At 35.3% G+C, this 22,396-nt stretch overlaps 1 protein-coding gene across 2 annotated transcripts in view; it reads left to right on the forward strand.

Moving 5' to 3' along the window:
* LOC106471070 (TBC1 domain family member 14-like) overlaps positions 1–16,308 on the forward strand; it is an 83,411-nt gene extending 67,103 nt beyond the window's left edge. For both annotated transcript variants that reach the window (XM_013931658.2, XM_022399692.1), the window contains 3 exons: positions 538–647; positions 2,995–3,098; positions 10,766–16,308. In XM_013931658.2, coding sequence (XP_013787112.1) covers positions 538–647; positions 2,995–3,098; positions 10,766–10,953 — 402 coding nt within the window. In that variant the 3' untranslated portion in view covers positions 10,954–16,308. The remainder of the gene's footprint in view (positions 1–537; positions 648–2,994; positions 3,099–10,765) is intronic.
* Positions 16,309–22,396: the final 6,088 nt, after the last annotated feature.

Genomic DNA, 22,396 nt, shown 5'->3' on the forward strand with positions numbered 1-22,396 from the left:
TAAATAATCAAATTATCTAGAGTATTATTACAATAAAAACACAAAAATTTATAGTTTTATTTAAAACCTTTAATAATACCTTTACAGTTTTGGGTTAAGAATATAAAACATAGGAAGTCCAAGTAAAAAAAAAGATGTGTTCCAAATTTCATATAAATTGTTTCAGGACTTGTATTTTGCTATTTAGCCCCCCAGTGGCACAGCAGTATGTCTGCGGACTTACAACGCCAAACCTCGGGTTTCGATACCCGTGGTGGGCAGAGCACAGATAGCCCATTGTGTAGCTTTGTGCTTAATTACAAACAAAGAAATTTTGTTATTTAAAAAAACAGGTGCATCAACTTGGTGGATTTAGATTCTTCTGACGTTAAAGAGTTGGATATTCAACTATGTTTACTTAACTTGGCCGTAATTAGTTCACTTTTAGGAGAAATTTTCAGCTTTAATTAAGATTGAAAAATTGTTCTTGTATTTTTAGTTCATGGATACTCTTTTTTCCTGTTGTTGTCAATGGTTTTCTCAACTTTTTCATTTCAGATGAAAATTTATTATGCTGTATATGAAGAATTTTTCAGTGAAAACTTGGCAAAGCTCAACAGCCACTTTAAAAAACAGAACCTTACATCTGACCTGTATTTAGTGGATTGGTGCGTTTTATTTATCTATATTTTGTCATTTGTAATTTGCCATTAATAAAAATGTTGACTTCTTAAACTTTACTATTTTCAAATCTTCTACAAAATATCATTATAAAAATGTTTGAAAAGCTTTAATTCCTTACTTAAAAGTTGTTAACCTCAGTAAATCTAATCTGAAACACTATACTGCAATAAGTTTTAACAGTACAAAGTCAATTTAATGTTTATAAAGCATACGTGCAGTCTGTTACTTGATGTCATATGCCTGAGGCTAACCTGTATGGAAGTTTTCTTTTGTATTTTATCACATTTCAAACTTCCCTTCAGTGGCACAGTAGTATGTCTGCAGACTTACAGTGCTAGAAACCGGGTTTGAATACAGGTTAGCCTCAGGCATATGACATCAAGTAACAGACTGCACGTATGCAGTCACATCAGCACTAAAATTTCAGACCTAGCAGGAATTAATTTTCTAACTGTTTGCCATCCAGATGCCTAATAATCAACTAAAGTAAAAAGTGAAGATTTCAGCATTTAAGATGTAGTAGTTTAGTTTGTTAAATCATTTGCTTTCCAAGCAGAGACTTGGGTTCAGATCTTATCTGGACTCGGTTTCCATTTTTCCAGAAGCTTAGTTACAGCCATTATGTTTCTCCAATATTAATAAAACATCGTTCAGTCAATTAGTAGGATGTGCGCTGTTATTATCAATTTTTCTTTGTTGCTTAAAAGTCTTTAATTCTATCATTCTTGTTTTCTCTCGCTCTCCGCTATGTATATGTGAATCTAAATATCATTAGGTATTTTATAAATAACTAAATTATAATTTGAAAACTATTAATTGTGTAATTTATTACCTTTTTACCCTTGAATTCAGGGTACCTACCCTGAGTGTTACATTTCAAAAATGGTAACGATTCTTCAAAGGAAATGTCAAGCTTTTTACTCCTGTGCAGATTGTATCAAGGCTTTCATTGATTCTCACCACCTCCTTAGTGGAGACATTTTGAAAACCCACCATTTACTTCACCATTTGGCAGTTTTCTTTGTTAAACAAAGACAGCGTAAAGTAAAAGTGATCTTCGTTGAGGAATAGAATTGGACTGTTTGTTTGTTCACCTTTTCTATTCTCATCCTTTCTCTGGAAAGTAGACAGTGATACATGTGGTAGTTTTAATTTCCTCATTCCTCAGAGAGATATTGGCCACAGTTAATGGCATTCGAGTTGTGTGCCACTGTAGAAATTTGGAAGGCCAGTTTGCTATTCTTAACCATCGTGTCAGAACTTGACCCCCACCATTATTATCTTACCATCAGTTAATGATTGCATGAAGGTAGTGGCTGTCACTTTGTCCAGGTAATTGCAATCACCATTCCTAAAACTTCATCCATGGTGGAATTCAAACTGCCAGGAAGTTAACAGGATCAAAAAGAGTGTCTTGGGTATTTATAGTAGTCACTCCACTCTTAGAAATATGATTGCCTTTTGTATGGCTCATCCTGAGAACTGGATCCAGTTTACAAGATGAATGGGAAATCTACATGCTTTCACTTTCAGGCTTGGAAGCCCAGGCCAAGAGATAGCTGATTTACAGGTAATTGTTAAAACTTTTGGAGAGTACTTTTTCATCATTTTATCATTCCCATCTATTCTCATGCATTCTTGACAACTGAGACATGGACTAAAATAGTTCCTTTCTTTTCTTTGGTCTGTTTATTGTTGGGATTACAATAGACTACTCACTATGGTGAATCTCAAAATGGCTCTTCAAGTCCAGAAGTACATCAGTTAAATTGGAGGACATTCATGACATACTATGCCACTGCTCTCCTGCCTCTTTAGGTCATCTCTTCTGATCATTTTCAACCAGATCTAGAAGGAGTGGAAATTTTTAAGTTTATAGTGGTGGGTTATTATCATTCTAATTATAAGCCTATTACTTTAACAGGCTGTCTCTATAATGTTTTGGTTCACTGAATCAAACAACCTTCTCTTCAGCACCCAGTGAGACACTTGCAGATTCCACAAGAAAAAATTAATAAAGGGAGCAACTTTGTTTTTGTAATTTTTTGATCTTGTGAAAGATTATGAGATCACGCGGATGTTAATATTTTCTGGGGCTTCCATTACTCCGTGGCCACTTGCCCATTTTTATTTGGAATCAACATTCTGAATTCTTAACCTTGGACACAGGGCTGTGTCCTGAGTGATACAATTTTCAGTCTTAAGATCATTACCATCACTAAACAACTTTCTCCAGTAGTTTTTAACTTTTGAACATATGTGATTGAGTTACTTTTATAAGATAATATATTGTAAGCAAAGATATAGCCATCTTACTTCTACATCTTTTAGGGTGTATACTCTGTTCAGTCGATCTCTTCCACTTGATGTGGCGTGTAGGGTGTGGGATATTTTCTTCAGAGATGGAGAAGAATTTCTCTTTAGAACTGCTTTAGGTAAGTGTGATCTTAAATTTTTGTTCAGAAGTTTGTATTACATGACCAGGCTTGACTATTTTTGACTGATATTGTAACCAGCATATAACCATGAAACTATATATACTGATCTTAATGTAAAATATATCTTCATGAAATTTGGCAAGCTTTTAGTTAACATTACAAGTTTCTTATAGACAAAAAAAATCAAATTTTTTAGTTAAGTATTTTACTGTGAATTCGTGAAGCTTTTACTGAGTCAGTCTGAGCGAAAGGTGATTTTTATACTAAGAATAAAAATACTTCTTTTGATTTTACAGTTTCCGTATTTCATTTTATTTACATCTAGAATCTCCTAAATGAATATTGAAAGTTTTTTCTTAGTAAAACTATGTTTTATCTATTATTTTCTCTTTGCTAACACTAACTGTAGCAAAATTGGCAGTGCAGGGTAAAATGAGAAGTTGGAAAATGTGAAATAAATCTAAATTACCCTTTTTCTTGAGTGACTGCATATCATAAAAGACAATTACACAGTACTTATTCTTACAGTTAATGGGTGCATTTAGTTTTATTTTATTGCTGTACTTAAGCTCTCCTGGAGTATATAGGAATTGTTCAACATTTAAATTAAAACGATAAAATAACAATCTTTTGAAAAATTATTTCGATTGCTGTATGATAATCAGCAATTTGCATTTTTTCCAAGCAGGAAGCTGTGTTTTAACATGTCAGCCAGAGTTACTTCGAACAACTTATATGAAAATGTTTAAACCAATATCTATAGCACTGAAATATTAAAATAATTTTTTTAATATTTAGTGATGTTTTTAGCATTTACAGAACAAATAAATATTATATATTTATGTAAGGGATCCTAGTGTAGTCTTGAAAAAATGGTTTAAAGTGGCTGCTTTCATGTCAGGTTTTTATATTGTTGTAAACTTCTATACAATTATAAGCCTTTTAATTGTGGCTTAGGTGTTAAGTAACTGACTTTGGACCCGTATCCTTATCCATAAATAGTTTAATAAAAATAGTAAATTGCAGTATAATATCTAATAATTTTGCCACTGCTTAGGTGTCAAATTGGGGCTACTCTAAATGTTGTTCAAATTAGCCCCAGCATTCCTATACCTGTCAGTGTTTCTCATATTATAATAAATGAAGACTGTTTCTACAGTTTGAGGTGAGAAACAGCAATGGTCAAAAACACCATATTGGAAAACTGGCCAAATTTGATTCAGATTCCATTTCTGATATGTGTTTCATGCAGGCTTCTCATAGATGCTTTACGAGTTCCTCACAGTGCCTGATGAAGAATCCATTCTGATATGTGTTTCATGCAGGCTTCTCATAGATGCTTTACGAGTTCCTCACAGTCCCTGATGAAGAATCCATTCTGGAGGAACTCGTAAAGCATCTATGAGAAGCCTGCATGAAACACATATACAGTGCCTGATGAGGAATCCATTGCATTTAACCAGTTAATGAATGAGTTGAGTTATACTAATGAGGCAAGATGAGGAGATGTAATGTCCACAGAAACAGAATTTGAGCCTTTTGCAAAGACATTGATGTAGATTGTACCCAGTATGTTTAAGACATTTCAATGTACTTATTGATATGTTAAAAAATGTACTAGTCAACTAGAATATGAGTGACATCTTTAATTTTTGCTTGTCGTAATACATTGTTGTTGTAGATTGATCCTATTGTGTTTTAGTAAAATATCATAAATGAAACCTATGGTGTTTGTTAAGACATCTCAGTGTACTGATATGATATTGAAGTTACTAGTACACTAGAACAGTAGTGCCGTACATGAGTGTTTTTCCACATTGAAGCAGGTTTTAAAAAAAAAACAAAGTTTAGTGTTCAGTTTAACCCCAAAGAAGCGGTATTACTAAACAGAATTTGAGAGAAATAGGTTGTTCAAAGTAGCCCCAATTTAGGAATACATTGAAATTCATTAGTTAAATTTATAAACATAAATGTATCAGAGCTGAAGTCTTGACAAAGGTGTAGAAAAGCCCATTTGGTCTCCATATCTGAATGATTTACTAATGGTTGTACTGTAGGTTCAGAATCATATGTTGAGATTTTGATTATGCTTCATCACAACTTAATATCAGTTTCAACTTCACAAATTTCGACTTCTTGTGTTTGATTTCCATTGTTTCTACTCGTTTGTTTTAGAAATGTTTCTGTTCCCGAATTCCACTTTATTCATATGAATTCGAGATTTAATATGGCAGATGTTGAAATTCCTGCCATAAGTAGAATACTAATCCCCAGGTCTCAGGGTTGACGATATCTGATGAGGAAACATAGGCTTTAATTTGAGGGGAGTTCATGTTTTACATTCAGCCAACAGTTTTTCCTTTCATGTTATGATTTTTGTGAAGAGGGATATAGATACTGTGTGGAAATTTTCTTTCTACTGCACTTTCCACCTGTTACCATGCCTCCACATAATCTGTTGGGTTAGGTATTGTTCTTTTCACAGGAGATCTGTGGTAAGTTTTCATTGTGTATTTCTTTGTTCCTATAGAAATACTTATGTTCAGTGACTTTACATGAGCTTGTGTGGATTGACATAATTTCTGCACTCGATAAATTAGGTCATTCGTGTCTTCTCTGCTCAGTGTTAGTGTTTGGTAAATTCGATTTTTATACTTTTACCATCTAGGTTGAGTTCAAACTTGTGTTTGGAGTTTGATTATTCCTTTGTTTTTTTGCATTTTTACTTTTTTCATTGTTAATGCTAATATGTTTATAAATTCCTTTTTTTTTACTACTATTCTTGTCTAATTTGGGATTAGATTAGAGTTAAACTATTATTTTTAGCTGGTTATCTTTTTATTCTCATGTTCTTTAGGGTCAGTTTTATCTTTGTATCCTTCGTCTTATAAATCCTTTGAGTGGACTTGTATGTTCCATATTTAAGGGTCGTTTATCTTCTATGTTTCTTTAGTGGTTTTGTACTTTCAGTATTACCTATTGTTTTCTGTTTGAGGTCGAATTTCATAGTGTTGCTGCTATGATGGGACTCCAATCTCCCATGTATAGATAGGAATAAAATACCAACCAAGTGGGCACCACCCATTCGATAGTTTTTTTGTGTTGTAGGTCTTGAATAGACTCAGCAAAACGACTGGACAAAATACGATCCTGAGGAGGAGGGAAGAAGATCTAGGAGGTGAAAAGAGGGGGAGCAAAACAGAAAGAGAAACCCAAAGAAAAGAACCCGTAGAACCCACAGAACTGTCGTGAAGCGTAGCCAAAGATGTAAAATAAACATACTGAGAGAAAGTACTCATTACTAATGAACTAACAAAATGTAGAAATGTGTAAAGTCTACAAAGTACATAAAAATAAAAAAACCTTCCTTCTTGGCTGTTTTCTTATCTGGAGACACCTTGCTTCACTCTGGAGTCATACCTCTCACTTTGGTGGGTTTTTTGCCCCAATGTCACATTGTTTTTCTTCAATTCATCCACATGGTTTTGTCTTTCGGTTCTGGGCACTGCTGTTCGATCTTTCTTCAGCGCCACTTGTGTTTTGTCAAGTAGTATGTTTTTTTGCACATCATATTCACTTGCTGGTTCTTCGGATTCCTTATTACATGAACAACTGACTTCTGCTGACCACTTCCTGTGCCCAGTCAGTTGCTTCGTACGGCTCACTTCTTCAAGAAGGTGCTTGGGTGGGGGTTCTCTTCACTTCCCATTTCAGTTGAGCCCAGTCTTCTTCACTTCAGCTCCAGGATATGGAGCAGACAGTCAGGAAGGCCCAACCATATCCGTCTCTCTCTTTATGAGGGATTTTCTCTCTTTTAGGGTTTTGGGCTTTTTGGAAGCTCTCTTTCCCTTAGGTTGGGCACACATGCATTCTCTACATTGGATTCTTCTTGCCCAGTGGAACTTCCCCCAAGATCCCTTGGACCATCACATCTACCTTTCACCTGGGATCAGGGCCGACCTGATTTCGTGACATGACAGGGACTTTCCATTCCTCCACTTCGTACCGCGTCTCATCTGTTTACAGGAGGCAACTCTCCATTTCAATATCCTGGAACATTTCACAGTGAGTCAGGCTCTGTATCATTTCCTCTCGTTCCTTCGAGGGTAGGTGATTATGGTTCATTTTGATAATTCCACTGTCATCAGCTGTATTACCAAGCAAGGAAGAGCCAAGTCTAGATCTCTGTGTTTTCAGACTCTGGATCTCCTGTACTAGACAAACGACCATGACATCACTGTTCTGGCATGTCATGTTCCCGGAGTTATGAATCCTGTGGCCGATCACTTATCATGTCCCAACCAGGTTCTCTCCACGGAGTGGTCCCTTCATCCTCTTGTTTTGCTGTGGGTGTGTTCTCAGCTGGGAAATCTACATATATATGCATTTCCCACTTGCTGGAATGCCAAACTTCCTTCCTTTTTTTTGGTCTCCAGTTCCTCACCCCTCAGCTCTGGGGGTGGATGCTTTCAGTCCAGATTAAAGGTGTCTTCACCTGTTTGCCTACACTCTGATCAGACTCTTCACCTGGGTCTTTCACTTATCCAGATCACTCCTTCTTGTTTTCTGCTGGTTGCTACATATTTTCCAGCTCAGTCAGGGTTCCCCTTGCTCTGGCCCTTAGTGGAGCTACAGCCCCTGCCCTTATCTCCGTCCTGATTTCTCCTCTGACAACTGTGATCAGACATTTTTCATCCCAACATCACCACACTCCAGCTTCACATGTGACTTTTGTCCAATCCTGTGCCTCATCTCTGGGACTCGCTTCTTGTGTAGCATCTTTCCTTGTGTGTACCATTTGCTCTTCCTCCTTGTCTATGTACCAGAAGCTTTGGTCATACTTTAGACTTCGGTCAATTGGCCATGGCTTCTAACCATCCTGTCCTTCTATTTCTCACCTGTCCAAGTTCTTCATCTGGTTGTTTGTTTAGGGTTTGTCTGTTTCAACTGTTGCTCTTTTTAGGACTGCCCTGTCAAACATCTTCCTTTCACTCACTTCTGGAAGGCCTTCTCTTCCCTGGTTATTTCCCTCCTTTTCCAATTTTTTCTATGGTCCATCCTCCACCTTCATTTGTTCTATCAGTATGGGATCTCAGTGTTGTCGTTTATGCCCCATCCAGTTCTCCCTTTGAACCTCTTGCAATGTCTTCCTTGTCTACTTTTCCATTAAGACCTATTTCCTCCCCTTTCTGGCTTGGGGTCATCATTTTTCTGATATTTATGCCATTAATGTTTCCCACATCCTTTACCATTCCTTGTATGTTATCCATTCTCCAGATCAGGCCTTTCTTTCAAGGACATTGGCTGCCTGGGAAGGTTGTTGGGCTTCTTCTCCTATTTCCTTACCTTCCTTTTCCCACCTATTCTCCAATTTGGATCCAGATCATCTACTTTGTCCAGTTCATTACCTGCTATGTTATATGGCTCATACTGCCTCCTTTTATGGTTCTCATTTCTGTCTCCTTCTTCCATGGAATTCCTCTGTTTTCCGTTACCTTTTCACCTATTATGCTTACTGGATGGGTTTGTAAACCCACACGACTGGCATATTCTGACGTGACAATGGATGGTTGCCATCTAAATCATGTTTCTTCACACTAAATTTGTCATCTAACTATGTCTTTAACTGCTCGCAACCTCCAACTTTTGGATGAGATTGTTCAGGCTGGTGTGCGGACAACTCCATTTGTCACTCTTTATCTGCACAACATAGCTGTGTCTTCCTCAAGCAGGTATCTTATTTCTCCTGTGGTGATTCTACACATGTCTGTTTGCCTTTGCCAAGTCGACATATTAATCTTTTTTACATTAATTTGTTGATATATATCATGTTTCAGAATCCCACCTGGTGGAGGGGTGTTGCCTGGTCTGGTATGCTAACTATTATATCTTGACAGTAAACTTGTATAGTTCCATAATGCTCGCCGTTGAGATGGAGTGTTTTTGTAAGACCACAGGCCACTGATCCAGTGGTGTGTGTATATCTATATTAGATTTGTACAATAAAACAAACTTCATAGTCATATGTACCCACTCCATGAGAAGAGGGCTATTCAATATCATAATATGCTCAATCCAAGGTGCTTCTCCTAGTTGATTTTGCCTGGATAAACCGCAATTATTTGTCATGAAACATAAATTGTCCTTCCACTGGGTGTTTTCTGCCCAGATGGTCCACACTTGGTATACTCAATAAAACAAAAGGTGCTTCCCCTGAATGCTTTTGTCTGGGTGGACCACACTTGTTGATCTCTCAAAACATTACGTTCAAAATATAAATCAATTAACCTTATGCAAAGAGCTTCCACTGGATGTTTTTTGCCAGGATGAACCGTACTTGGAATACTTCATAATTTCACAAGGCATTTACCCCAGATGTTTTTGCTCGTGCTGACCACACTTAGCTCTCTTAATATAAATCCAAGGTGCTCCCCCCAGATGTTTTTGCTCTGGCCGACCACACTTAGCTCTCTTAATATAAATCCAAGGTGCTCCCCCCAGATGTTTTTGCTCTGGCCCGACCACACTTATCTATCCTAATATAAATCCAAGGTGTTTCCCCCAGATGTTTTTGCTTGGGCTGACCACACTTATCTATCTTAATATAAATCCAAGGTGTTTCCCCCAGATGTTTTTGCTTGGGCTGACCACACTTATCTATCTTAATATAAATCCAAGGTGCTCCCCCCAGATGTTTTTGCTCGGGCTGACCACACTTATCTATCTTAATATAAGTCCTTTAGCCCTAGCCACGTATTCTTATTTCTGATTCCAGGCACCTTCTTCTAATCTGACTATGATTATGTCATGTGCTTGTTACGTACTATCTGTTGTTCACCTGTAGAATCTATATTACATGACATGGTGCCTGTCTATTAAGTTCTGCCCTATGTGTCTTACTTTGTTTGTTACTGGACAAAGAGCATATTTGTTCCAGAATTAGTGCTATATCTCACAGGCGTACCACCTTTTATAATTGTGGAACACCTGTTCTTTTACAGCAGTTGTTCTCTACTTGTTTAATTACTTTTGTGCCTTCACCAGCCCCTCCACCTTTGCAATGTGGGATTCTAGGTTTGGGTAAACGAAGGTAGTACCATTTTGGAAGTTAACATTTTTTAATACTGAAAATGTGTTTCTGATAGGTACTTACCTTCCCTCACCCATTTCCTGCCCTTCTTCCAAACTGATTTTGTTGATGTTTCTGGTTTGTGTCTGCCAATTCTCAAAAGTGAGGATTGTTCTACAATGATAGAGGGAGCTACCTGTGCTAGTATAGGTGGTGCAGCATGATTGGTGGAGGGAAGTTGCACGATCAGCACATGTTGTTTCAACGGTGCAAAAATGAAGGTATAAAAGACTGGTGCACTGTTGAAAAATCTTAGCAGTGCCTAGAGGGCAAATCAAGGTCAAGATAGCTTTTGGTGAGAGAGGTAGGTACCTATTGGAAATACATTTTCAGGGTTAGGAAATGTTAACCTTCTGCAGACTTGGCTGTTATTGAAAGAATCATTGTGTTGTTATTAACATTTGTTTTTTTTTCAAAGATAAAGTATACTTTTAAAATGCCAATATCTGTGTGTGTGTGTGTGTGTTTGGTGGTGGGGGGGTTGATGTCAGTTGCTTTTCAAAATCTAATTGAACCCTTGTGTTATTTTCCACAGGTATTTTAAAAATGTATGAAGACATCTTGCTAAAGATGGACTTTATCCACCTTGCCGAGTTTTTGACTAAATTGCCTGATACAATCAATCCTGAACATCTTTTCAACTCCATTAGTGGTATCAGAATGTCCGTTAACAAGAAGAACTTTAGCCAAGTCCTAGCTAGACACAAAGACTGTGTAACTTAGAAGACAGTTTCCTATTAGAAGTTCTGGAGCAGAACTAATTTGCAAGGTGTTTAAGGGTAAAGTTTATTCCAGTGATGATCCAGAGCTGTTGTCAACAGCCTATTTTGCCATACTTGAAATTTTCTTATGTAGATCAGAGAGAGTGTGCGTAATGAAGTGGGGTTAAATACGTTATATTTAAAAATCCTCTTTAGTGGTGAATATTTTTCAGTACTGAGTTACTTGAGTTTCTCTAAATTTTGTTAACCTGGTGGAGCTCAATATTGTACATTTATGCAGTTCTTATTTGAATTGAGAAAGTATGTACCAAATCTGTTAAAATGATTCCTGAATTTAATTAGTTAATCTGTGTGTACTACTTAATTCTTGTACAACTCTGATCAGTCAATAATGGATATGATGACTGTGTCTTTGTTCATAAATATCAGTAGGAAATGATTTTATCTGTTTGGTTTTATATAAAAAAAAACACAGACTTTTGTTTATTCTTGTTCAAGGTATTAGCTGTACAGTAGCATGTAGCAGCTTTGAAAGGGCTTATGAAAAATATCTTATGATGTTAGATAAGTAATTATTTTTTTTTCTAGGTGTAAATGAAAAAGACATTCTGTTTGATTCTCTGATGTTTAAGAATTTCACATTCTGTGATCTGGTGTTAAGATCTGATAAAATTAAGTAGTCTGTTTTATTTTTTCAAACATTTAAATATATATGTATAAAATGTGTTGTAGTAACGTGTTCCTGTCTGTCAGCATTCCTGATTCTGTGTATTAGAAACTCTTTCACACAACAAAACTGTTCTGAGAAATTGTGTGACTGTTGTTTAACAGAAAGCAACAGTATTATATGACAAGTTGTTCGTTATTTATTGTTATAAGTTGTTTCCTTAACCACACTACACTAACTGATGAACCTAGCTCATGAACTAAGTTATGTTGTGGTCAATTTGTTTCTTAGAGATATTCTGGTTTAGAGAACTGATTGTAAGAACACAGAAACAAACTTTATTTATGTGCTTGAATTCTCAAACTTCTCTAGGGCTGAGAAAGAAAACTTTTATTATTAAGTGATCTGTCTTGCTGAATACACAGAACAACATATGAAAAAAGACCACATTACCATTGGGAGCACAATTATGATATGAAGAAAAAAGAGTTTAAATAGCCATTTATATTAGAATAACAGTTTTATATATGATTTGTACATTATGTAACAAGTTTGCCCCGACAAGAAGCTTACGATAGTTATCAATTGATTGAGAATAAATGTGTGTCATGAATTGACGGTAAAGCAGATTAATGTTTCCAAAGTTAGCTTCTTCAAAATAAACTTTACGTGACAGACAGAAAAATGGAACCTAAAATGTCATCCTAAAGCCATAAATTTAATGTTCGGAAATCCATAAAATAAAATATTAACAATGCTAATTTAAACTGGTACATGAATACACACACAAAGTTCAATGTATTTTGTTTCAAAGTGAAAGTGATAAAATGGAGTTAATATCATGATTTCTTAACTGCCTCACTATGGTTTATAACGGAGCAACAAAAGAACAAATTTGTATGAATAAAAAAAAAGGCTCTTCATGTCAGTTTTACACAATCACTGAAGAGTACATAGGAAATAAAAATTTTTTTTGCAAAATTCTTTACGAAGATGTATTTAATTTCTTCTTAGTATTAGAATTGTAGATACAGCTGTCTAAAACATTGGAAATACTTTATGTGAAGGTTCCGTAAGAGGAATAATTGTTTTTTTTTTTTTTGTTAGAGGTATACGTACAAATTTTCAAATGGTTCTTAATGCGTTTTTAGACATTCTTGGAAATCAGAATTTTCTCCCGGGTACGTTTGTGGTATGAAAGTTTGGTAAACTGTGTTAATGAATTATCTGTTTATTTTTCTACTCCGACTGCAAAACATGTATTTGGATTAGTCAATTATCGTAAGCATATTTGAAAGTAACTTGTAGTTATAGAAGTATATAAAAAAAAAGTGATCAGCCAGATTAATCAGGGAAACATGTAATATATATAAAAATACAGCAAAGTGAATTAAAGCTTACCACAAGGTTTTATACAAACACTTGTCAAATTTGTGATAAAAATTCCGTAAGCTGCAGATGTGTGTGTGTGATTTTTAACACTTAGGTTAGATATGTTGATTTCTAATGCTTCGTCAACTTCAGCATATAAACCATAATATTCAAGCAAACACGTATTTTACGTATTTAAATAAATCTATCCTATTTATTAGGATATATGAATATTTCATTTATTGTTTATTTTGTTCATGTTCCTATTTGTTTTTTCATTTCTACTAGTTTATCTTCTAAATTATACATCTAACACTTGGATTGTCTTTACGTTTCAAGTAATTTAATGTTTATAGCACTTGATGAAGTTCCAGGATTAGATAAAACGGTTGAAGTAACACTTGGATTGTCTTTACGTTTCAAGTAATTTAATGTTTATAGCACTTGATGAAGTTCCAGGATTAGATAAAACGGTTGAAGAATTCTTGATATGATAACAATTTTTTTTTATCAAGTTTCTGAAGTTCATTGACATCATGATGGTGTTATAGTCACTCTTCCAGACGAAACAGAAATGTTGTGATAGAATGTGACATGTTGTAATTTCCAGTGTAGGAAAACAGAGGAGGAATTTTCTAAATCAAACAGAATATATATATAGGAAAAACAAAACCTAATTGTATGTGTAAACAGCACATAGTAAAGTCATAAACATATCCAATAAAACCATTTGTCATTAAAACCCGCAGAAGAAAAATAAAATTTGTTTGAGATTACAGACCAACCATATATTAAGCTACTTAAGTTGAGAAGGATGAAATGGAACTAGAAGTTTCAATTATGGACATTATATGCAAAATTATAAATATATTCCAATTACTCCTACCGAGTTCAAAGTAAATTATCGCTGGGAGGTTATTAAAATTTTTAGGGCGGGGGGGTCTAGTAAATATGAAAGTGACTAGAACAGGACAAATAATCAAAAACCAGCCTTTTATCAATCTCGTGATATTTTGATTAGCATAATGGATTTTTTAATTTATATAACTGTGTCTGACATTTGTTGAACTGTGGGTAATTCTGCTAAATAAAACACATATCTGTCACATCTACACAATGTAACTAAAATACTATGTCATCATCATGTATGTTAATTGATAGACAAGCACCAGTGTAAGGAAATGATTAAATTCTATTTCCCAGTGACTTTATAGAAAAAAATGAATACTTTTATCTTCTGTCTATCGTAAAATATTTCTTCCCCCCTTTTAATACCGAAACGAAAGAGTTTCTTGACACCAACTAGTCCATGGCACACTTTATTCACCCTGAAAAGTGCTCATGGGTAGAGTTTGATCACATATTTAGATATTCTGAGGAAAGCAATATTTTCTGTTTCTGTTCCAGATATTAAGACATTACTCATTCTAACCGTTCAGTCAACATTAAAAATAAATACTGTATTTAATAGCCTAAGGTTAAGCTATTTAAAGTTGCACTTATATGATAGTGTATTTGAAAACAATATAGCTGGTTTCTGTATTTATCACCTTTTTTTTTGCCAATTATTCATAGCAATCAAAGAAGTTTTTGAAGAGTAGGTAACATAAGCAATATTTGATGTACAGAATTGAAATAATCCACCTTAGTTTTGTCATTTAAACAACGTTTACGTATGAAAAAAAGAAAACTTGTCGTTGTGTCAGCTAAAATAACATTTATGTGTATTGTGGATCTGAAGGACGGAGAGAGAGAAACGTGGTCATTGTGTATGATAAAACAACATTTATGTATGTTTTAACTCTGAAAGAGGGAGAGAAACGTGGTCATTGTGTATGATAAAACAACATTTATGTATGTTTTAACTCTGAAAGAGGGAGAGAGAGAAACGTGGTCATTGTGTATGATAAAACAACATTTATGTATGTTTTAACTCTGAAAGAAAAAGAGAAACGTGGTCATTGTGTACGATAAAACAACATTTATGTATGTTTTAACTCTGAAAGAAAAAGAGAAACGTGGTCATTGTGTATGATAAAAGAACATTTATGTATGTTTTAACTCTGAAAGAAAAAGAGAAACCTGATCGTTGTGTCAACTGAAATAACATGTATATATGTGTGTGTGAATGAGAGAGTAGCTTGGTCAGCTGCAGAAGTTTTTTAAAACATCACATTCATATAGCTGACTTCTGTAGATTTAATGATTAGTTTCATAGAAATTTCAGTTTAAACTAGAAGATAAGCTGTGTAAAGAAACAGTTAATATTTGTGTTAATGTAGAATAGATACATGTAAAATATCTATACAGATGTATGACATCTCAAAGATCTGCAAACGGCTCATTGATGTTAAATAATAAAAAAAGGAATCTTGTGGTGTCCAATTTGAAAACTAATACCAGAACAAAGGTTTTATAAAAATGTTTTGCAAATATTTTAAAGTAGATTCTTTTTCGTTGTCTTTATTTCTCATGGAAATATGATTTCAGTTGAGTACTTATGTCTGTAAGTACAAAATGGTATGTCAGCGTTTTAGATTCAACACTTAATATAATCAATGTGTCTTTTATTAGAATTTAACTACATGCTGAAGATGAGGTGTCCATTGCTGTGTTTTTATTTAAATGGACTTTAAGCATGAAAACATTTAGCTATGAAATGTGAATGAGAAAACAGATACAAAAGGCTTTTTGATATGGAAAGAAAATTCAAATGTGTTCTACAGTTTCAGCTTTTACCGATACAAATTAATTATGGTACTTGTGTCTTTCTTTGGCATATTTGTTACAGTATAAATTTATTAAAAAAAATTACTATTTTCAGTGCCTCAACTTAAATAAATTAATAATCAGTTTTGTGAGGTTGTCTTGATTTTTAAGTATCCCCCAAAGATGGTTTTGGTTTCTTTTATTTTATTTTATTTTATATAAAAGAAGCTTTTAATATGAAATAAGTGTATTTTGTAAAAGGAAACGATAGTTCATAAACGTAAAGCCGCAATCCGTCATAAAAAGAGACTAATTATGTAGACTAGATTAAGATGTTGTTGGTACTGGAAATTTGTAGGAAACGATAGTTCATAAACGTAAAGCCGCAATCCGTCATAAAAAGAGACTAATTATGTAGACTAGATTAAGATGTTGTTGGTACTGGAAATTTGTATTCAATTACTTTGTTTTTTTAAAAGAAAGAGTGATTTTTGAAATGGATTTGTTTCTCTCTGTATTTGGTGTATCTGACACCTGCAATATTGAGATTTTTGAGGAATATGTAAATATAAAACACCATTTTGTTATTAAATGTGTTTTCTCTTTTATTTTCAAGTTCTGTTGAATTATTCTTGAGATTATCATGTAAATAAGTAGAAGCAGTAAATTAAATGTTATTCTACTTTATTTACAAGATTAGGAACATTTGTTCTAATTTTGTTGTTGGTTTTGTATATAGGAACATTGGTAAAAGAAAGTTTTCTTTGTGTAAACTGTTCATTAAATGGACCTTTTTTTTTATGGTTCTATAAGAAGGGACCTCATCGTTTATTAGAAATAAAGATACCATGAATTGCTAATTGGTTGTAATGTTTGTCTTCTTCGGATTGTGAATAGATACGGGAATAAGACTAATCGGAACAAACCTTTGTGCCTATGTTTTGGACAGACATCTGTGATATCTACAGTGGAAGACCACTTTATTAGAATGTACATCTAATATCAATTGGATCATTTTTGTCCATGATAATACCCTGGATGTGGTGTGACATAGACTCCACAAGATTACAGAAAGTATCTTGTTTCTTTGTATCCCATTCATTGAGGAATGTAGCTTGTGATTGGTGTGCAGGTGTTGATTATAGAGGATTTACGTTCATTCCAAAAAATGCTCGTTTGGATAAAAATCTGGTGATTGTGCTGATCAAGGAAGATGGCTGAAGTCATTATCATGTTCTTCAATTCAGTTTGGTACAAAAGCAAGTTTCATTGTTGCATGGTTATTTTTGAAGAGTTCTTGCCCATTGGGGTTACCGTTCAAGAAAATGTAACGTGCGTTCTATGGTTAGCTGAGCTGAAGTTGGTCCAACGATAATTTACAATAGAATACAACAAAGATTCTCCACATTAAAACAACATACAAGGTTGGTTCGAGGAATTCAAAGAAACGGGTAGTATCCAAAAAAAGGACGTCAACAGGAAGACCTGGAGTATCTGTGGAGGCTACAAGACAGGTCCTGTATTAGAAGTCCTCGAAAATCAATTCGTCGTCGTAGTCTACAGTTATAAATGTTCCGCAGTCAACTGTTCACAAGGCTTAAAGTCCGTGATAAGATACAGCTATCACATGAAATCAAACCACAGAGAGTGGCGTTCGTCAGTGACATGCTCCAAACAGTTGATGGCCAACCGGAGTTCCTGCATTTTTTTTCTCAGACGAGGCAACCTTCCACATTGACTAGACTGTCAACCGACAACAACAGCCGAATCCACGCATTGTTCAAGAGCGTGTTCGAGGTGCACCAAAGGTTAATTAATGTCTGGTGCGGTTTGATGCGGAATCGTATTTCGCATCATTGGGCCATTTTTCTTTGCCGAACAAACAATTAACGGCAAAGCCTATCTGGGCATGCTAGAACATTTTGTGTTCCCGCAGACAAGGAGAATCATGATGAAATGCGCGTTATCTCTCAACAGGATGGAACGCCCCCGAACTTCTGCAAGACTGTTTGCAGGGCTTTGAATGTCAGATTCTCCGACCAATGTATCGGAAGAAACAGGCCAATTTCGTGGTTCCCAAGGAGTCACGCCTCTAGACTTCTTTCTCTGTGAAGAAAGTTGTGTGCAGCGAAAAGATTGCTGATTTGGTTGACTTACGACAAAGCGTCACTAGAATTGTTTGTTTGTTTTTTTTAATTTCGCGCAAAGCTACACGAGGGCTATCTGCGCTAGCCGTCCCTAATTTAGCAGTGTAAGACTAGAGGGAAGATAGCTAGTCATCAACACCCACCGCCAACTCTTGGGCTACTCTTTTACCAACGAATAGTGGGATTGACCGTCACATTATAACGCCCCCACGGCTGAAAGGGCGACCATGTTTGATGTGACGGGGATTCTAGACCGAGTATGGACAGGAATTGATAATCGATACGATGTGTGCCGCGCTGTTATTGGTGCACACATTGAAACTGTGTAACACCGTTTAGAAAACCTTTTGAAATGGATAAAACTGCATTTACAAAAACTTTTAAAGTTGGTGAATCAAATATATAAAAGTTCAAAGCACGGTATCTGTTTTTGTTTTGTTTCTTTTACCAATCTGCTTACAAAATCCCACCATTTTGTGCTCTGATATGTAATAAATTTTGTTTTATTTTTTTACTCTTAAAATATTTTCAGGAAGTATTTGTACCAAGTTAACTGAAAAATAACGTGGACGAAACTTTTCAAACAAGAGCAAGAGAAACCTACGTTTAACTCTCAAATTAACTCTTACAATCATTATTCCGTTGGGAAATATAGGACTCGGAAGTTTGATTAAACGGAACAACGGTTTATTGCACATCAAACAAAATCATGTATTCCGTTGAGAAATATAGGACTCGGAAGTTTGATTAAATGGAACAACGGTTTATTGCACATCAAACACAATCATATATTCCGTTGGAAAATAACTCGGAAATTTGACTAAACGGAACAACGGTTTATTGCACATCAAACACAATCATATATTCCGTTGGAAAATAACTCGGTAGTTTGATTAAACGGAACAACGGTTTATTGCACATCAAACAAAATCATATATTCCGTTGAGAAATAAAGGACTCGGAAGTTTGATTAAACGGAACAACGGTTTATTGCACATCAAACAAAATCATGTATTCCGTTGAGAAATATAGGACTCGGAAGTTTGACATAATTATATAGAACTGTTCTGCATTTTCAGGCGGCATTTAGCCATAATAACAAATGACAATTGAACTTTACTTTGATCTATCTAGTGTATGTATCGTCACGCTTCATCTATTTTTGTTGTTTTCTCACTTTCTGTGTAAAGATCATATTACGATTGGCTCGGAGTTACTAGTGGTTACCGTTTCCGGATGACTGTTGACAACTAGCAGCACACGTTTACGTCATAGACGAATGACACAGTCTTTCTATTACTCGTTTTGTCTATGGTGCGATAAAACTCGACAGGCTGACGCTTCCAAGTCCCAGAAGAAGCCGTAAATGTTGTAATTGGCGTAAAGTACTTGATAAAGAGGGCAGTGGATCAGGAAATTGTGCGAAAGATCCGGGACCCTGATATTAAAGGTTTTCCGCATCTTGTGTTCGGAAGTTAAACACGGCTTCTTAATGTAAAATAGAAACAGAACTTGTAAATATTTTGGAGAGTATAATTACTAACTTTTAAGAAACTAATTTTTTAGTTGTTAGCCGGCCGAATCTCGGCAGATATTACTGACGAATCGATGTTTTTTTTGTAACTAAATATTTTACTGTTATTTTAACTCTGCTGTATGACGTTTGGTTATTTTTATTAAGAATGTATTGGTGGTGTGTTTCCCGCATTAAATAGAAAGTATGCTAAATGTGTATAAATAGTCTTCATGTTTGCTCTGGATTTACAGTGGCACAGCGGTATGTCTGCGGACTTACAACGCTAGAAACCGGGTTTCGATACCCGTGGTGGGCAGAGCACAGATAGCCCATCGTGTAGCTTTGTGCTTAATTCCAAACAAATAGCCAAGAAAGTACGCCATATATCTGTATTGAATACTAATAAATAATAGTGATAAAAGAACACAATATCGTGTACAGCAAAGACAACTTGAGATTGAAGAGGGCGCTCGAATGTGTCGAAACTAGTTTCTCTGATATCAGACTTCTGACAGTTTGTTCCGTTTACTGTGGTTTTTTTTCACTAAGTAAATGTTAGTTTCTGTGTTTCGTGTACGTTAGTTTATGAATTATACTTTTGATATTTCACGAAAAGTTAGTAGAATGTTTTAATCATGATGCTAATTGTGAGTAATATTTATATGTGTGTGTGTGTTTAAAGGAGAGTTGACTGTCCGTTTGTTTCGTGTCATAAGATGTTATAAACTAGCTCAACGTATTTCGTTGAAATTTGGTAGAAGAACCCAGATGACCTCCCACTCCAACAAATAGGACGAATGGTTCGAGTTCGAAGTTTTTAAATTTTACAGTCTAAATACTGCACGTGAGAGCTCAACTGGGCGAGAGTGTCGGTAACGAAATGTGAAAAGCCGATTCCAAACGAAAGTGACGTCTAATCCCGTGCGTAACCGGGTAACTTTCCATTAGACGAATGGTTCCTATGCAATGGCTCGGATTAATGGAAGGGCGACGCCTACGTCCCCATTTATAGTATTACTTCTTAAGCATTACCGGGCCCCTAAGGTAGTAGTTTTTGTTTTTGAAACTTGGTGGTTAGTAGAACCAGTTAATAAACGTAAATGTTTCTTGATCTTTTTTTTTCAGTGAATACTTATCAGTATATAGCAGAAGCCATAGTAAAACGCACGTGCAACATAAAAATAGTTCCTTTTCAAAACAGTTTTATAGGGGTCCAAGATGCCTTGTAAATTTCTCAGAGGGAGTTTCCGAGATGTTTATTTTCCTGTTTTCTATATGAGTGAATATTTACCAATATCTAACATGTGCCATAGTAAAGACTGAGTGTAGTCTAAAAATAAGGCCTATTCAACATAAAATATCAGAGTCCCAAGGTCTCTCTCAATCATTCCTGTTTGTTTGTTTGTTTGTGTTTGAATTATGCACAAAGCTACACAAGGGCTATCTGTGCTCTGCCCACCACAGGTATCGAAACCCGGTTTCTAGCCTTGTAAGTCCGCAGACATACCGCTGTGCCACTGGGGGGCAATCATTCCTTTGAGGAGTTCTCTTGGATGTTGATTTTCTATTTTCAATGTAAGTGAACCAGTTACTATGGTTCCAAGGTGTCTATTCCAAGTGTCTTTACAAGGGTTTCTACTGTAATTAGCAATATGTGTGTAAACATCAACGAATAAAGAAAAATCTATAAAATAGTATAATTTTCCCTTCAGGTCAAGTTACTAGAGTTGCAAGATATGTCATATTGTTTGCAAAAGGGGTTTCTCCAGGGTCTTCTTTTCTATTTTCAATAATATGAGCTAATATCTACTAACACTTATCAAGTGCATTGGTGAAGAAGAAGTGCAGTTTCAAAATCTTTCTTCTACATTTTCGTGGCTGACTAATGCTGAAGACTTTGTGTGGGATGCAGATTGACCATGTGGTAGATCTCTGGATTCTGGAGCTGGCGAACACTGTTCAATACTATAAAAGTTCCTTGCGCTTTAGATTGTGGATACATTATGAGGAAGGCAGTATCAATCCATTATTGTGGACAGTGGGTGGTAGGATGTTGCTGACTAGCTGCCTTCCCTCTGGTCAATAATTCAAAATTAGAGATTGCAACAGAGAGCCTTATTGGCTTTGTCATGAATACAGATATAGAGGTTGTGTTATTTTTCATGTTTGTTTTTTTATCCTCTTATGCAATTTTGAAGTTCCATAACACTTTGCACCATGATATTAAACATACATTGTTGTACCATGATGTCAAACATACATTGTTCAACCATGATGTCAAACATACATTGTTGCACCATGATGTCAAACATATATTGTTCAACCATAATGTCAAACATACATTGTTCAACCATGATGTCAAACATACATTGTTCAACCATGATGTCAAACATACATTGTTGCACCATGATGTCAAACATACATTGTTGCACCATGATGTCAAACATACATTGTTCAACCATGATGTCAAATATACATTGTTCAACCATGATGTCAAACATACATTGTTCAACCATGATGTCAAACATACATTGTTCAACCATGATGTCAAACATACATTGTTGCACCATGATGTCAAACACACGTTGTCATTGTTTCTTTACCCATTCTTTCCTTTTTTAAGATTTATTTTTGTTTTGGATGAAACACTTCTCACATACTAGTATAAAACATTAGTAGCAAGAGTTGAAGGAAAAAACAAAGAAATGGTTTCTCCATGGTCGTGAATAAACGTAGTTTTGTGAAACGTACAATTGTCTGTTTTTTCACCAATTATGTAATTATGAAGTTTCACCAAGTACCGACGGTTTCAAGTATCAATTATAGTAGCAAGAGCTTTATATCAGAGAATTTATCAGTAAACGAGAGTTACGCCTGCCTTTCATCCGAGCTTTTCCATCATCTGGACTAATCTCATTACATCATCTCTTTTCTTTAGTTGTGTTAAATATCCTTCTAAAGCAGGGATTCTCAACTTTTCCTCCATCATTAACCCCCCCGGCTTGATGTATTTCTCCATTTACCCCCTACTTCC

This window comes from Limulus polyphemus, unplaced genomic scaffold, assembly GCF_000517525.1.
Source record: "Limulus polyphemus unplaced genomic scaffold, Limulus_polyphemus-2.1.2 Scaffold4389, whole genome shotgun sequence".
NCBI lineage: Eukaryota > Metazoa > Arthropoda > Merostomata > Xiphosura > Limulidae > Limulus > Limulus polyphemus.